We start from the raw sequence: 17,182 nt of genomic DNA, 5'->3' as shown, positions 1-17,182 counted from the left end.
ATAATACAAACAAATTTAGCAGAAAAAGATGGAGTTTAAACTTAAAAAACTGATTTGAAGAAGATGCCGAATGTAAACAAAAAAATGCTCGCTTAGCAAAAATTTTTTCAGGGCTACTTTTCTCGAAAATGCGACATGAACAGAACACCACTCTCTTCTCTCTGCTCTTCAGCAACTTGACCTAAACACTTTATTTTCACGCATTTCACTTCCTGTTTTAAATACACTCCAAAAAAATTACCGATAAAAACAGACGCTCCACCAAGAATCCTCTGCGGTTCGTGAAAAACCACAAACATTGCAATATAACTACGATCTGCCGTCAGTTTTTAAAAAAGAAACGACAGACTGACTACTAACAGACAGTTATAACCATGAAGGTACCTATTGGTGTCAGTTGCTCAAGCTCAAAAGTAGTCTTTTAGAGATGGCAACTTATCGTTGGAGCGGCAAATTAAGGAGAACTAAGTCAATTGGCAGATTTAGGCGTTTTCGTGTTTTAACGTTACACCGTTTACGGCAACAAAACTACAAATTAGTATTTAATGATAAATATATCTCATTATAAACTGCTCATCGTGAAATTTAACTAGTCACATGAAAAACAAACCCCGTGAAACCAAAAACAAAAACTCAAAGGCAAGAGTTTAAGATATTGAGAGTTCACATAAAAATCTACAACCTCTTTTGACAAAAAAAGAAAAATGCTAAAAGAAAAAAAATGAGACACATTGAATAATCAGATATATATTTTTTAAAGTAACCAACAATGATGACGGCAAAACAAAAATATTCACAGATCACATTTTTTACAGGTCATACAACTCACCAGTGAAATCACTGGATCTTTTCAGTTTTTGCCCCGAGTCCTATATAACTAGTCTGTTTGCATCCCAAATGTGTATTTTTTTGCTCCTTAGAGATCCCTAATTTTAGTCCTAATAAATAGTCGGCACCGGTACAAGGTTAGATGGATTGCTACCGGTTGTCAAACAAATTACTGCAATAAACGCCAATCCTAAATATGATTGTCTAAAGATAAGCGCAAAAACAGCAAAAACACGCTTTACTATTTGTCTGCTTACTTTATACCCAAATTTCAACCACTGTAAAAGTTTTAATTTCAAAACTTCGCTGTTTAATTAAATTGTTAATGCCGTCTGTGCATAATTGTATATAACATTGTATGAAATGCAAAACAATATGCTGTAACATGTGAAAATGTGGGTGCAAAGGGACGTCGGAGGATACCACCCTCACAAAAAGTGTCAGATAAAATTTAAGCATCTTAAAATCAAACAACTTAAACTATCAAACAAATGTGTCAATTTAAAAAATGTAGAATTTTTTTCTGCAACAATAGGTGCCTCGTATCTTTTTTAGTTAGTGCAAATATTTCTCGGCAAGAACATGTTATGCTTTTTTTAAAGATAAAATCTGAAAATTTGGCATTTTCAACTAAGATGTGTGAACAAACAAAAAATGAAAACATAACCGACTAACGTCGGGCGAATTGCTCTCAAACGACCGGCGAGCGGTTGGCTTCATCAGTAGCTAGGCACGGTTTAGTGAGGCTAGCTTTAGCTTAATTGAAGGGGCATAAGTGAGCGTAGCGGGGGAGACCGGGGGTCTGATGGGGTGGCAACAGTGGGGGGGGGCAGCAGTGGTGGGGGGGGGGGGGGGTCAATCTTTATGAAGCACCCTTCGCACCATAAGCATAAGTCTCCATAACAGATTCTGTGAATCACATACTTGAAGACTAGTGAGCTGAAAGGCTCTAAGAGCACTTAATGCCCGCTGGAGCAACCTGTTTATCCCATTTTTGAGGACGAAAAGTCAAATGTGTCAGGCAAAAAATTGGTCAAGCGAAAAATCGCATACCGACAGGACTAATATAATTGCTACAAACTTCGTTTGAGAGCAATTAAAAATTAGCGAAATACGACGAAACAAAAAAACATAGCCGGAAGAATTCCACCCTAACTGACATAACGAACACCTTATTAATTATGCTAATCATTTTGAAACAATAGCAGGTAAATAAACAAAGGAAAAGTATCCGACAACAAAAACTGCTAAAGCATCTGATGAAAATTTTACTAATTGCGACTCCAAAACAATTACTGGCCAAAAATACTCGCGACACGATTAGTTTTTATTTCATTAAACTATTAACAATTGACAGAAAAGGTGGTTCAAACGGAGAAACCCGAGGAAAGAGGCCAGCATTAGAAATAGAAGGGCGCATTGGGGGGGGGGGGGGGTTCCAAGAGGGAGTGGGGGCGGTTAGAGCTAGAGTGAGGGCGCCGAGCGGCCCTTTACCCTATGACTTTATTGTACGAATTGTACTCTTGCATCACAGACTAGCAGAGCTCTAAAAGAGGTGCTCAGAGATTAAATGCCCTCTGATTTATCCCATTTTCGAGGATGAAAGGTTAATAGCGTCAGCCTAGAAATTGATCAAGCGAGAGAGAGAGAGAGAGAGAGAGAGAGAGAGAGAGAGAGAGAGAGAGAGAGAGCACTTTAACGAGCATTAATAATAAAAAGGCAACAATTGCAACGCAAATAAGATATCCAAAAAATCAATTAGAGCTTAAATTTCAAAACGCTTAAATTTAAATTACTTAAAGACTATTTGTTTCGACCCTCTTGAGGGTGGAGGAACTATATACTCAAATGGGTTTTTTTGTTCAGACAATTTTGACCGATCGATATATTCATCGTACAGAGTTCTGAGTGGTATCATTAAAAAGCCCGTCCAGTGCAGAGTATGGAATTGAATTTTTTTTTGCATTTCGTTTTCTAGAGCGATTTATCATGGTTTAATTTTTGTGAATATTAGACCAATTTGCCTTATTTTTATTCACATTTTCCTGAATTTTTGCCTTAAATTTGGCCAATTTTGCTAAAATATGTTAAAATTTTTAACAATAGTACTGTTGATTTTGTTTTAAAGACAAAAAAGTATTGTTGACTATTTTTATTTTGATTTTATTTTTTCGGCTAAAATTGTGACTAAATATTTAAAAATTCTGTTTAACATATAAAAGTCTTTAGAGGCATAGATTGTTTTTACGGCTTCAACACCCCTTTCTCGAAGAATTTATTTGTTCCTTTGTTATTAACTATCGTTTTCACTTTGTCTTTTTAGTCCTATGAAATTTCCCGGATAATGGCAGATCCCGTTGGTTTTTACGGGGAAATAAATGAGCCTATATTTTGATTTGAATTGATAGCTGATGGCTTTCGTGACTTTGAAAATAATTGTTTTGAAAAATTTTAAAAAAAATCTGTTTAACTTCAAATATTTGTACTTTTTTGTCTATTTGTTACCTAGTTTTGTTAATTACAGGTCATATATGACAACATTGTTGTCTTGGGAAGGTGTAAGTGTACATAATTTAGTGTTTTTAAAGAGCTTGTTATGAATTTACTGGTTTAAAAAAATTAAATTTTTGATTTTTGTCTATATTTGACGTTCTTTTGTAGACGAAAATAATTGTTTTCGAAGAATACAAAAGTATTTCTTATTTTTTCCTCTTTTTCTATTTTTTTGTTAAATCTTTACCTAGTCTCATTAATGAGATGTCACATAACATATTTTTGGGTTTATCGACGAAGGCACAATCAAACATTTTTAGGGGCGAAATGTGGCTTTACGGCATCGACAGCTTTTTCTCGCATGTTTTAATTGAGTTTTTACTTGCTGTCTCTATTTGTTATTCGTTTTGTAACCGCATATAAAATTGAAGTGACAGATCTTAATGCCCTTCTATAGAGGCATTAGAGGGATAAGTTATTGTAAAATATTTGGATGTTTTCAGTTGACATCTGAAAGTTTTCATAACTTTTGTTTTTCTGTCTAATTGTTACCGAGCCTTATTATGGACTGGTACCAAATCATTTCAAATAAGTACAAGTTATTTTGTTTAGTTTCAGTTTTATCTGACGCTATCTTGTCTTTGTTATCAAGTTTTTTTAATGGACATAAAATTTTAGATGTAATTAATGTTTTTTGTTGTTGTTTGATTTTGTATTTCGTCTAGCCTCGCTTTCTTAGTAATGGCAGAACGCATCCATCTAATGCGGTGTTTTTTACTACTCCAGATTATTTGCGTTGGATGCAATCTTCTTGTCCATAAACCATTTTTTTTTTGAAAAATCCTTCAGTTTTTGGGTTGTTTTATCTGTTCCTCATTTAATAGACAATTATGCAAAAAATATTATGATGAGGGTCCGAACTTAATTTGCCGGAAGAATTCCACCCTAACTGACATAACGAACACCTTATTAATTATGCTAATCATTTTGAAACAATAGCAGGTAAATAAACAAAGGAAAAGTATCCGACAACAAAAACTGCTAAAGCATCTGATGAAAATTTTACTAATTGCGACTCCAAAACAATTACTGGCCAAAAATACTCGCAACACGATTAGTTTTTATTTCATTAAACTATTAACAATTGACAGAAAAGGTGGTTCAAACGGAGAAACCCGAGGAAAGAGGCCAGCATTAGAAATAGAAGGGCGCATTGGGGGGGGGGGTTCCAAGAGGGAGTGGGGGCGGTTAGAGCTAGAGTGAGGGCGCCGAGCGGCCCTTTACACTATGACTTTATTGTACGAATTGTACTCTTGCATCACAGACTAGCAGAGCTCTAAAAGAGGTGCTCAGAGATTAAATGCCCTCTGATTTATCCCATTTTCGAGGATGAAAGGTTAATGGCGTCAGCCTAAAAATTGATCAAGCGAGAGAGAGAGAGAGAGCACTTTAACGAGCATTAATAATAAAAAGGCAACAATTGCAACGCAAATAAGATATCCAAAAAATCAATTAGAGCTTAAATTTCAAAACGCTTAAATTTAAATTACTTAAAGACTATTTGTTTCGACCCTCTTGAGGGTGGAGGAACTATATACTCAAATGGGTTTTTTTTGTTCAGACAATTTTGACCGATCGACATATTCATTGTATAGAGTTCTGAGTGGTATCATTAAAAAGCCCGTCCAGTGCAGAGTATGGAATTGAATTTTTTTTTGCATTTCGTTTTCTAGAACGATTTATCATGGTTTAATTTTTGTGAATATTAGACCAATTTGCCTTATTTTTATTCACATTTTCCTGAATTTTTGCCTTAAATTTGGCCAATTTTGCTAAAATATGTTAAAATTTTTAACAATAGTACTGTTGATTTTGTTTTAAAGACAAAAAAGTATTGTTGACTATTTTTATTTTGATTTCATTTTTTCGGCTAAAATTTTGACTAAATATTTAAAAATTCTGTTTAACATATAAAAGTCTTTAGAGGCATAGATTGTTTTTACGGCTTCAACACCCATTTCTCGAAGAATTTATTTTTTTTCCTTTGTTTTTAACTATCGTTTTCACTTTGTCTTTTTAGTCCTATGAAATTTCCCGGATAATGGCAGATCCCGTTGGTTTTTACGGGGAAATAAATGAGCCTATATTTTGATTTGAATTGATAGCTGATGGCTTTCGTGACTTTGAAAATAATTGTTTTGAAAAATTTTAAAAAAAATCTGTTTAACTTCAAATATTTGTACTTTTTTGTCTATTTGTTACCTAGTTTTGTTAATTACAGGTCATATATGACAACATTGTTGTCTTGGGAAGGTGTAAGTGTACATAATTTAGTGTTTTTAAAGAGCTTGTTATGAATTTACTGGTTTAAAAAAATTAAATTTTTGATTTTTGTCTATATTTGACGTTCTTTTGTAGACGAAAATAATTGTTTTCGAAGAATACAAAAGTATTTCTTATTTTTTCCTCTTTTTCTATTTTTTTGTGGCTTTACGGCATCGACAGCGTTTTCTCGCATGTTTTAATTGAGTTTTTACTTGCTGTCTCTATTTGTTATTCGTTTTGTAACCGCATATAAAATTGAAGTGACAGATCTTAATGCCCTTCTATAGAGGCATTAGAGGGATAAGTTAATGTAAAATATTTGGATGTTTTCAGTTGACATCTAAAAGTTTTCATAACTTTTGTTTTTCTGTCTAATTGTTACCGAGCCTTATTATGGACTGGTACCAAATCATTTCAAATAAGTACAAGTTATTTTGTTTAGTTTCAGTTTTATCTGACGCTATCTTGTCTTTGTTATCAAGTTTTTTTAATGGACATAAAATTTTAGATGTAATTAATGTTTTTTGTTGTTGTTTGATTTTGTATTTCGTCTAGCCTCGCTCTCTTAGTAATGGCAGAACGCATCAATCTAATGCGGTGTTTTTTACTACTCCAGATTATTTGCGTTGGATGCAATCTTCTTGTCCATAAACCATTTTTTTTTTGAAAAATCCTTAGTTTTTGGGTTGTTTTATCTGTTCCTCATTTAATAGACAATTATGCAAAAAATATTATGATGAGGGTCGGAACTTAATTTGCGAACGCACATTACCGAGCCTCCTTGTTATATTCTAAAGTCATGGCTGATGTAATTATTGATGATTACACTATGGGGATAAACCTGCATTGCTCTTATCGTATTATCCATAATTACATTTGAAAAATTAAGCAGTACGAAAAGAAATGATATTTTTGATATACATTTTTTTTAAGTTTCTTTAGTTTTATTACCAAAATTGAAAATTAACAGAAAGACATCCGTTGAATAAGTAAAAATTAGATCGAAAAAGTTTCAAAACTGTGGCACAAAACGAGTCATATTTTAAATCTGGTACATGTTCGTGTTTGGTTTCAATGACACTAACGATCGATTTTACTTAATGGTTCATGTTACGAAGTACACAAACATTTGTCCAAAAATCCAATTACTTAAATAGGCAAAGAGCAACTTGCTTGATTTCACGTCTTTGGACGCTTGGTGACTTTGGGTCAATTGCTTTTTGAGATCTTTCAATTGTCCCTCGAGCTGCGCTATTTTCTCATTGCCCCTCTGTCGGACAACTTCTAACTCTTGCTCAAGATAGATGCTGTTTCTCGGCGATCGACTGCTGCCTCTTGCCGCGTTTTTGTTCGCTGAGTCTGAGCCTAGTGTGGCCAGTGCGAGTTCATTCCGAGCGACAGAAAGCTCCGACTCCAGCTTCTTTAGTTTGAACTCATACTGTGTCTAAACAGGCCGATCGCAAAAGTTGAACTTTATAAAAACATCTTATTTCGATGGATTATGAAAATTATCGGTGTTGAAGATGCAACCTATAGTCCCTTTTTAAAATTCCAATGTATAGAAAAAACAATCTTCGACATAATTTAACCTGATCGGTTGTCTGGGTGTTCCTAAATTAATAGCATTTACTAGATAAGACTCCATCAGTGACATTCAAGATTTCAAGCAGCCTCCAAAAACATTGATAAAGTTCGTTAAATCATTTATGATAGCAAACCTAATCACTCGATTTAGCTTCAAAACTGTCTTCTAGTTAAATTTAAGATATAAAGTCGTGCACAAAAAAGCAGAAAAGAAACAGCATAAGAGTCGAATGAATGTGAGCAAAAAGCAGTTTCTTATTATGAAATGCAAAACTCAAAAAAGTAGCAGGCGACAAAACTAACTTCTGTCGAGTAAAACTATGACACAAAGTAAATAAAAACAGTCAACGAGTGGCACAAAAAGTGGCAGATTGCTGTTTTCCGTTTTAAGGCTTAAAAAGTCTTAAAAAGGCTTATAAAATAACAAAGTAGAATAGGTCCAGAATTGCAGTCCAAAGAGTTGAATAACATTAAGACCTGGCTATCAATCTCGTTATAACAACAACAACTGTTGGTAGTTAACAAAGCAAAACATACCCCGCAGATTGCCGCAAAATAGCAACCATTGATAACCATTAAACCGATTGGGATTGAAGGAACAGATGAAGGAACAATGAAAAGAATTGATTGTTGTAACAAAACCTTTTTGAAGTTCAAACTGTTTTATTGGAGTTTGTAGTTAGATATACTCCTGTTTCTTAATTAAAAGATACAGTGGGCTAGAATCAATGCCAAAAAGCATTAGAGATGTTAGCTAAAACTTATCAGAACGAAGTTCAGTTAGGGGCATTTAAAAGGGTTTTATGGGTTTATTCCGTTTCTATTTTGATTTCGTTTTTCGATACTGATTCTGATAATTTAAGATTGATTTGGTAAACCATTGCTGTCTCAGAACACTGAGTAGAATGAGCGAAATAAACTAGCCTATAAAAGTTGCAAAATATGGAATAAGCTGTGATCTAAGTTAAAGCAAAAAAAAAACATTTTATTCGACGAAGTAAGAAAACATAGCAGGACAAGTCCTGACGCACAATTCAAAGAATTTTCATTAACTAAACAAAAAAACTAGACCTGGAACGGACTATAAGTGAATTGGGAAAAACATTTCTTAAAAAAATCAGATGCAAAAAATCGAAAAAAACAGTAAAAATCAATGTCACATTGTCGCATGTGAACAAAAAAACCACTAGCGAGAAAACGAATTATTGTTCAAACACCGTTTTCTCCTACTTCAAAATTAGAGCAAAAAAATTTCACGCCGCAAAACCACTCGCTTTTTCGCTCCATTTCCTGTTTCGGCGTGACCAAAATCACTACTCCAATTTGACTTCAAAAATCATGAAAATGTGTGAACAGATCTTTAAAAAAAAGACAACGACCCAATACAATTCCAATTCTTTGAATTGTAATAAAAAGACAAAGCAGGACAAGTCCTGAAATATAATCCAACGAATCGAATGAAAAATTTAGGACTACTGTATCTGTCCAGTGGATCAATTGAACAATGCCACCCAAAGACAAACAGGCTCAAATGTTGAAAAACTGGGTCTTTCCCCTTATATCCCCCAACGTAATTATAGCCCCCCCCCATTATGGTATAATTACCATGATGGGGGTTGTACTATATCTGACCACTAAGTTGGGGGCATAAGGCGAAAAACCCGAAAAAGTAAGATAATCAAACAAAATAAACAAAAAGATCATTGCTAGAACTCTTGAAGATTTATCAATAAAATCAGAAAAATTTTCAAAATTGAAAACAATCGCAAATTTTATTGAAAAGCTGGACCAGTTCCGATTGTCCCAATTTCAAGCTTAAAAAAAAGTTTGACTTGCCCATAAATATCGAAAAACATAAAATCAGAAAATTTTTACGTTTCAAATTTCGTTTTAAAAATGCAAAAATTCGTGATATCAAAATGTTGAAAACCATTCTACTCGAAAAACTCAAAAAATGACAAAAACAATGAACAAAATCACCACAAATTTCTCATGAAACACCAATTCTAAATGGCGCTATAATCGCAGACGCAGATCCACTAATGGACAGAAGGGGGGGGGGGCAATTGTTGAAAAGATCCCCGGAATCTTTTCCGTTTGTGCTCTCCAGCTGTGGTTAGTGGGTGCATATTATTTGCATCCCCCTCAGGCGCACGTGCCATATTTGGCTCTTTTACATTTTTACGTTTTACATTTTTACGTAATGATTTACAAATGGAAAAGATCAAAATTCTGATAGGTCTTACTTTGATGGATGCATATTTGTGTTCCAGGCTTCTCATAGCCTCTGCCGATTTCTCATCCTTCACAGCTAGTTCGCTCTCCAGTCTGTGCACTTTGTCCTCTGAAACATGATACTTCTCATATTTATCCCTTTGAAAACCAGTGAGTTCGGTGGCGGTCAAGCAAGCCGATAGGCAAGCAAGCTGAATTTTGAAATGAGGTCAAGTAAGCCGAAAAATTTTCGGATACCCGTATTTTAAGTTGCCCCTGGCGGGCCGGTGGGCGCGCTTCGCCGCGATAACCGGCCTGCTATTTCCGGATTACATCCTACAGCGGATGAGAGGCATGGCCATGGACAGCGGTCTGCTGAGGCCCGTACCCACTAGATGTCTAACAATTGACGCATTTTTGTTTCTTTGGTGCATTGGAATACATTATGCACTATAATACTACGCGCAGTATTGATTGTAACTACTGACAATGTATTATTTCTGATAGATTACATAAGTATTACATAACTTTCGGCTTGCTTTTCTGTCCGCTTGCTTGCCTATCGGCTTACTTTGCATTCGCCAGTGAATTCACTGTTACAGCTCATGACAATAATGCATGTGCAGATAGAGACAATCATATATCAAAGATACATATTAAGAACTTCTCACGCCCGGCTAGCTCAGTCGGTAGAGCATGGGACTCTTAATCCCAGGGTCGTGGGTTCGAGCCCCACGTTGGGCGAGCTTTTTTATTTTCCATGAAAATTGATCCACATAAACAACTTAATTGCTAGTTTTTATTTGCACTGCCCCTTGCGTTTGGGCAGTGCAAATAATATGAACCGCGATATGGGTTAACCACTATTTATCACGCTTGATCAAAAACGGGCATTGCAAAAAATTGTGACAGACATATCCATACTTGAAGCTAATTTGAACTAAATTTACTGTCACTCAATTACACACGCTTATATCCAATATCTTAAAACCAGTTCGTGGAAAAGAGTAACAATATCGCGTAAATTTACTTGAGAAATTCGAACTTTGTTTTCAGATGTTTTTCTGCTACGTACAGATGTTTTTCCGATTCGAATAGGAGGAGAATTGTCTATTTAAAGAAAATTTGAACCAAGAATGAAATATAAAAAATTTGTAGTGGGGATACTGCCGTATCCTAGAGCGTGTGAAAATTTTTGTTCACGTGCGGCTTTTTTAAACAGTTCTTCTGGGCTTTTAACTAAAATATTCTGCTTTATGTTTCACTGGGCTGGAATATTAAAATAAGGGCAGTTTGATAGCATCTAGATGTTTTTCGGTAATTGAAAGTTCCTTTAAGCTAACTCAGATGTTCAACTATTTTCTGGATTGTTATACTGATTAAGGCAATTTTTGTCCATTGATGAATTTCATTGCTTCAATTGTCTTCCAATAGAGGGATAATGCTCATAAGCTATGTTAGTCTTCAAATGCTTCAACTGTGGTTACGAAGTAGGATTCGTTTTAAAAATGACAAAAATAGAAAAAAGGCTCTATTTTCGTGAATTTCTTGCAGTTTTTGTCGATTTCTTCGAAATTTGGCAAATTCTTGATTTGCGAGGGTCGCATAAATTTTTGTGAACAGTTAATATTAAAATAGCTAAACATAAATTTAAGCTATTCCAGGTGTAATTTTCTTTTATGAAGAACTACTTGAATTTTTCTAATTTTTTAAACTCTAATTAGTTTTTTGATTTCAATGAAACTTTACTTGCTCTCCTGTTCTCTTGAGAACACGTTTTAGCTAGCGGTTGAAAAGTCTAGTCTTTTGGAGTGAAAGCAGGAAAAAGCCAGAAAATGGCAGTGGTTTAGCTGCTGAACAGATTTCAAAAAAGGAGCGAACAGCATTTTCGCTCATATTGGTGTTTCCGAGAGAGCACGAAGTTGAGCTGTAAGATAGTTTACTCTAAATGCGCCAAAAAACATGTGGTATCTTTAAATAATTCATCTAAGGTCTTGCCTAATGTTGTTCTACAAAACAAGTTAAAAATGTAGTTTTTGGCAAAGACGGCTACTCGAATTGTTTCCGGGATTCTGCCAGCTACGTTTTCTTTTGATAAGAAAGCGAGCAAACAAACTCGAAGTTCATGGAGTGAATACAGTTTAAAAGTTGTTTCGGCGATCAAATTCGAATGCCAGAAAAATGCGGTAATTTTATTCATAACTTCTTCTTTACAGAGAAATGTATTTGCAAAAACATTTTCACTAAGCGAGCGACATTTTTGATTACCGTCGACTTTTTAAAGCTGTTTCTTCGTTTTAAAATCTTTATGCGGTGCAAAAAGTTATTATATACTTGATCAAAAAATTATTCAGGGGTTTAATAATTAAAATAAGATGTACACTAATTTGAAGCTTTTTCAACCATTCTGCTGATTTTCACTAATTTTGGTTCACTGTTATGTTTTCTTTGCATTTATTGATAGCTGAACTGCAACCTAATGCTAGCAGCCATTTTCTATAACGACTTATTGAATACAACACTTAGCTGTACAAAGCAGTTTTTTCTACAGTGGGAAAATTAAGAACTTTTATATACTGTCCCTCAATTTCCTATGCCATTATTATATGAGCAATCTCAGAATCTCAATTGCATGAAACAAAGTTTTCTGCTGGTATGTGTAACTTTATCATAAAAAACTGTAACTGAATTATCCTAATCTCGCATCTCAATGTAATTTTTGACTAAGCTTCTGAAAATTGACATAAGATGTGATTTTTCTATGTTGATGCGTTATTCGAGAAGAAACTAGCTCTCTGAAAGGTTAACTTCTTGGCGAAGACGACTTTGAGTCGTTTCTGAATTGCTCAGGCAATGATTTTTATAAGTGAACGAGTAAAAAGTTGTCGTTGTGATAAAATTCGAAAACGGAGGGAGAGAAAATATAGTGTGGTTTTAGTTACTTTTAACCATGCGAGAAATTTAGGTGTGAAAAAACTTCGCTAAGCCAGCAAAATTTTTCATTCACGAGCGGCTTTTTCAAGCTGCTTTATTTTCTTGCTTTATTTTTTTTACGTTTAATAAAAGGTTATAAAGAACTTGAGTGATAAGATTCCGTTTGATTTGGTAACTTTTTAAAAACATTTTGGCAATTGCAGACTTCTTCGGTAAACTTTTTCAATTTTTTCGGTAAACTTTAGGCTGCTTTAACCACATGGTTTATCACATTTATTGTTAACTCAATTAAAGAACAACGCTCGTACGCATTTTCTTGTTAAAAAGTTAATATACTTTTTGGGCAATTTTTCTTTTGTCACGTGCCGTACGATTTTTATTTACTCTTTCTTCTAGGAGTTCTGCCAGTAAATACTAGTTATCCGAAAGGTGAGTTTTTTCGGCGAAGACGAATTCGAGTTGTTTTCGGAATTCTTCCGGCAGTGTTAACATTTTTCGAACTAACCAAGGACACCTCCAACAGTGAAAGAAGTGGCTCCCTTAGAAGGCGAGGAACTCCTCTGTCCACCCCTGATCAACGCAGACACTGAATCCCTATTCGCATTCATAGCCCACCGCTTCTCAAGCTGGCTCAGCTGCCACTGAAGCTCACGAATAGTTGCGGCATCCTTGTCCTTTTGACCCTGGCGATCTGTTTTCTCAGTAACAACCTGCTGTTCTAAATCCTGAACTTTCTCTTCAATTCGGCCAATATATTCTCGCTTTTCGAGCAACTCCAATCGCATATTCTCAACCGTTCTGTTGTTGATATAGGCAGATACAGGCGAGCCGTTAACACTGTTTTTTGCCAATTTGGAACTGCTAGGCGACTTATTTCTCTGACCAGAAGGCGAAGGTGAAGTGTGCCGTTGGTTCTCATCGGATTTCAGCTCAAATTGCGGCGATTTCTGAAACCCAAATTGACCAGCAGGCGAGGATGATTTCTGATTAGCTGATGGTGATGTGGAGGGTGTGAAAGGGTTGTTGTTAAAGTTTGAACTGTCCCGATTAGCAAGCATTTGTTGCAGGCCACGAATTTCCACATCGCGGTCATCAAGTAAGTCCCTGCAACCACAATATAGCAGATTCAAACAAACAAATAACTTTCTAACAGCAAACCCACCAGTAATTGGGTTTCAACTGACACCCGTTAATAGACTGCACATCACTCTGGCGCTTCCAGAAACTTTTAATGAGGCCTGTAATCGCGTGCGATTTCTCATTTTTTTTCAAAACTAAATCAAATAGTAATATGCATTCACACATAACTAAACACGTCAAACGATAAACCAGGTATAAAAATTGAACTGAAACATTATCCGCGGTGCAGTGCTGTTGACCATTAAATCTGGTGAGCAGTATCTGTATACTGTTTGCTTTGAGAACAACGGCAGTGGCCTGTTTTTTAAATAAAAAATGACAATAAAAAATATTTTGCAATCTCAAATTGATCTCTGCTTTCGATGAAGTCCTAAAATCATCATTTCGCAGTCTTCAAATTTGAAACTGCGCCAAGTTTTCGGAGAATTTGAACAGAAATTCAAGATTTAATGAAAATCGGATAATATTCTGAAGTTGCATCATTTTTTTCCCTATTTTATCTTAAAATTGTTTCCAAGTGATATATAATGTAACAGTTTCGACCCCCCCCCCCCCCAGAAAGGAATAATGTTCGGAGAAAGACACGAAAATTATCATTCGAAAGCCTTCACCGTGTAGAACAATTCCACAACACTGTTTTTGAATTCAGTTACGATTGAGATGTGAGCTTTTCAAACAGATCTAGGTTTTCAGGAAGAAATTAGAAAAAAATTAATGATGTCCTTTTTTCGAAATAGTAGCTGCGCGACGACTAAAAAAGTTCTTCCCAATTGTCCAATGGTTTGATAATTATTAGCGCAAGTTGTTATTACAAATTTGGCCAGAAAAATCCACCCTGAAACAAGATAAGCTTGTAAAATCAACGGAATTGAGTTGAGATGCAGTTAAATGAGCTCTATTAATCAGAGAAATTATAAAGACCCTCCAAATTTGGCAGGTAGATTTAAAATGATTTGTCTTTATATCATAACAGTTTTCCAAATTTGTCTCTTCAATTAATAATCCTGCCTGACAAAAAATTTCAGGTTCTATAATGGCACATAGTTACCAATAAAAAATAAATACCCAACAACAGAACCCGCATTTCTTTCGGTTTTGTTCTTATAAGCTCCAGTTTCGGAAAAAACCCCCCACCCAAAGTTAAATTAAAAAAACCCCAAAGGAAAAAACCCCACGGAAATAAACCCACACTTGACTTACACAATTACACAGATAAAAGCAAAAGATTGAAACAGTTTCTAAAAATGACATGTTTGAAGCAATTTCTCGTAAATATTCCAATGGTTGATATTCGTGTGCAGCATAAACAATTCGTTTTATTCTGCCATGATTTTCATTTTCTTTCACTACCTGTTTCCCCTTTTTGTTGTGCCACGGTAAACTCTTGAAGCGCTTGTTGTCTGTGTATCGCCTCTAAAAATTTCCAAACATCGCGTTTGTTTTTTAGGCGTGCGTGTTTAAGTTTTGGTTTTGATGATTTTCATTTCAATCTCATTGTCTTTCTTTCAATGATAAAAAGGGTTTTTTTCCTCGGGGGTTTATTTCCGTGGGGTTTTTTTCCTGGGGGTTTATTTATTAAAATCAGGCAGGGGGTTTTTCCGTGGGGGGTTTATTTCCTAGACCCTACAAGCTCATTGATGCTATGCAATGAAGTCTGCCAAGTACTAAAAAAATACCTATAATTATAAATTCTTAAAACTGCATTAAGAAGGTGCCAGTTTTGCTGCCTTTCAGAAGGTTTTTTTAAAAATTCAGCCAATTCGCATCCATCGCATGGTCTTAGTTTCTTGAATTGTTTGACTTAGAGATTTTTGATTTATTTGACTAAGAGAGCACTTAATTTGTGATTTGTTTGACTAAGATTTGATTTGCTTGACTAAGAGAGATCTTAATTTAAGTGAAAACATTCAAAAAATTTGAATGTGAAAACAATTTGTGTGAAAACAATTTATGTGAAAACATTTCATTGTTTTCACACAATTTATTCTTAATTTGTGTGAAAACAATAAAAAAATTTGTTAATTTTCAGAGTTTGCCCAAATTCCGTGCTGCTTTTTTTAAAACTGACACCTTTGCTGTATTTGGCAACAAGCTTTATTTGTTGCCGAATTCTTGGTTTAAAAATCTTGTCGGTTGAATATGCGAATGACAATGATTATGAAAAAATTGAAAATGACTTCTATATTAGTTTATTCTAAATAATAGAGCTTTCGACCTTAATACGCAGATTCTGTCAATTGAACGTCCTTTTCAATTCATGCTTCGTAAACAAAGCGTGTGCGTTATCTGATGAAAAACCATACTGAGAAAAACCATGCCTTACCATTTTGAGAAGATTCTAAGTTTGCTGACTTTCGGAACGCCAATTTTCAGAAAAAAGTTGATTTTCTTTTAAATTTGCACCCTCAGCTTTGTTCCCTCAGTCTATTTTACTTTTCATGCTTTTTATTAAAAACTGCCATCCGTTCTAAATGAAACACATTATCGGTCCCGATTAATTTGTCCATGTCCAGTTACTGATTAAAAAAGGCATGAGTTTTCTAACGAAACTCCATGTTGGCTCGTCGGCTGCACAATAGCTGAGGTGTTATTCCTAATGGCTGTGGCCAGACGATCACTTCCCGATGTTTGTTTACATTGTCTTTTGTTGTTTTTATTTATCTTAACAAATTAACGTCCGGCGAATCGCTCTCAAAAGTCCGGCGTGCGGTTGTCTTCTGTAGTAACTAGCTTGCTATTAGGAATGCTAGCAGTAGGGGCGCATTAAGAGGAGTTTGTAGCAGGAGAAGTTTGAAGCGGGCTGAGGTTTGGGTTTGGATTGGGGCGGCGGGTTGATGGGAGAGGGCGCTCGATAACGCCAAAACTTCTTTGGCTCCATGATTCAATGTTTTCACAGCAGGAAGTGCCCGCAAAAGTAGGCATTTTTTTAAATGGTGCTTTTTGAAGAAGCTTTTGGTTTTATTTCTAGTTACTTGAGATGTGATGAAAGCAATTTCTACCCTCTGATTGTCCGTTCAAGTGAAAGGTATCAACTAGCTGCGCGAAAACACAAAAGCACAAAACTAGTTTAACTAAGATATCAAAATTCAAACTCAACTTGAACATCCTCAAATTCAATTTTGGAGGCAAACAGCAGATACTTTTTCTAAGAAACATAACCACCTAGACTGACCAATATACTTTTTTCTAAAAAATTGAAAACTATTTTTACAAAAGTTCTGATTTCCAAATTTTATTTCAGACTGATACGAGAATGTTTTCACCTTATTTTCAAGGCATTTGTTATAGCAGTTTTGATATCAGATACTAAATGCCGTTGCTATAAATCTGTTGAAAATTTTGTTGCAAAGAAAGCTTACAAAAAGCATACATTCTGAACTTCTCAGCGACATGAAAGCATTAATAACAGCATTGATGAACAAAAATTTTTTTCATTTCAGCCTAACCGTAGTCAATTATCCTATAACTAAGGGCAACAGTGATGGCGCGGACAACAGTGGTTCTGACAGTTGACAAAAGCGGTGAGATCGTGTCACTGTTGTCCGCGCTTGCTCAACAGGCACCACTAGCAAAATTAAGATATTTTCAATGTCGAAGCAAATCTGAACTAGTTTGGCTTACTGTCACTCTTGTTCGCATATGCTTACAAGTCTAGTTTTAAATT

At 35.1% G+C, this 17,182-nt stretch overlaps 1 protein-coding gene and 1 non-coding gene across 2 annotated transcripts in view; one reads left to right on the top strand and one right to left on the bottom strand.

Annotated features, from left to right (window-relative positions):
* LOC142339527 (uncharacterized) overlaps window positions 1–17,182 on the bottom strand; it is a 158,451-nt gene that overhangs the window by 37,462 nt on the left and 103,807 nt on the right. Inside the window, exons 14-16 of the mRNA XM_075389630.1 lie at window positions 12,884–13,482; window positions 9,477–9,574; window positions 6,820–7,090 (exon numbers count right to left, since the gene is read on the bottom strand). Of these exons, the coding sequence (XP_075245745.1) occupies window positions 6,820–7,090; window positions 9,477–9,574; window positions 12,884–13,482 (968 nt within the window). The remainder of the gene's footprint in view (window positions 1–6,819; window positions 7,091–9,476; window positions 9,575–12,883; window positions 13,483–17,182) is intronic.
* Trnak-cuu (transfer RNA lysine (anticodon CUU)) lies at window positions 10,116–10,188 on the top strand. The gene has a single exon. It is a non-coding gene; the product is annotated as a tRNA-Lys (tRNA).

Source organism: Convolutriloba macropyga, chromosome 5, assembly GCF_964194025.1.
Source record: "Convolutriloba macropyga chromosome 5, txConMacr16.3, whole genome shotgun sequence".
Lineage (NCBI taxonomy): Eukaryota > Metazoa > Xenacoelomorpha > Acoela > Convolutidae > Convolutriloba > Convolutriloba macropyga.
This window is presented reverse-complemented; position numbering and strand designations above follow the sequence as displayed.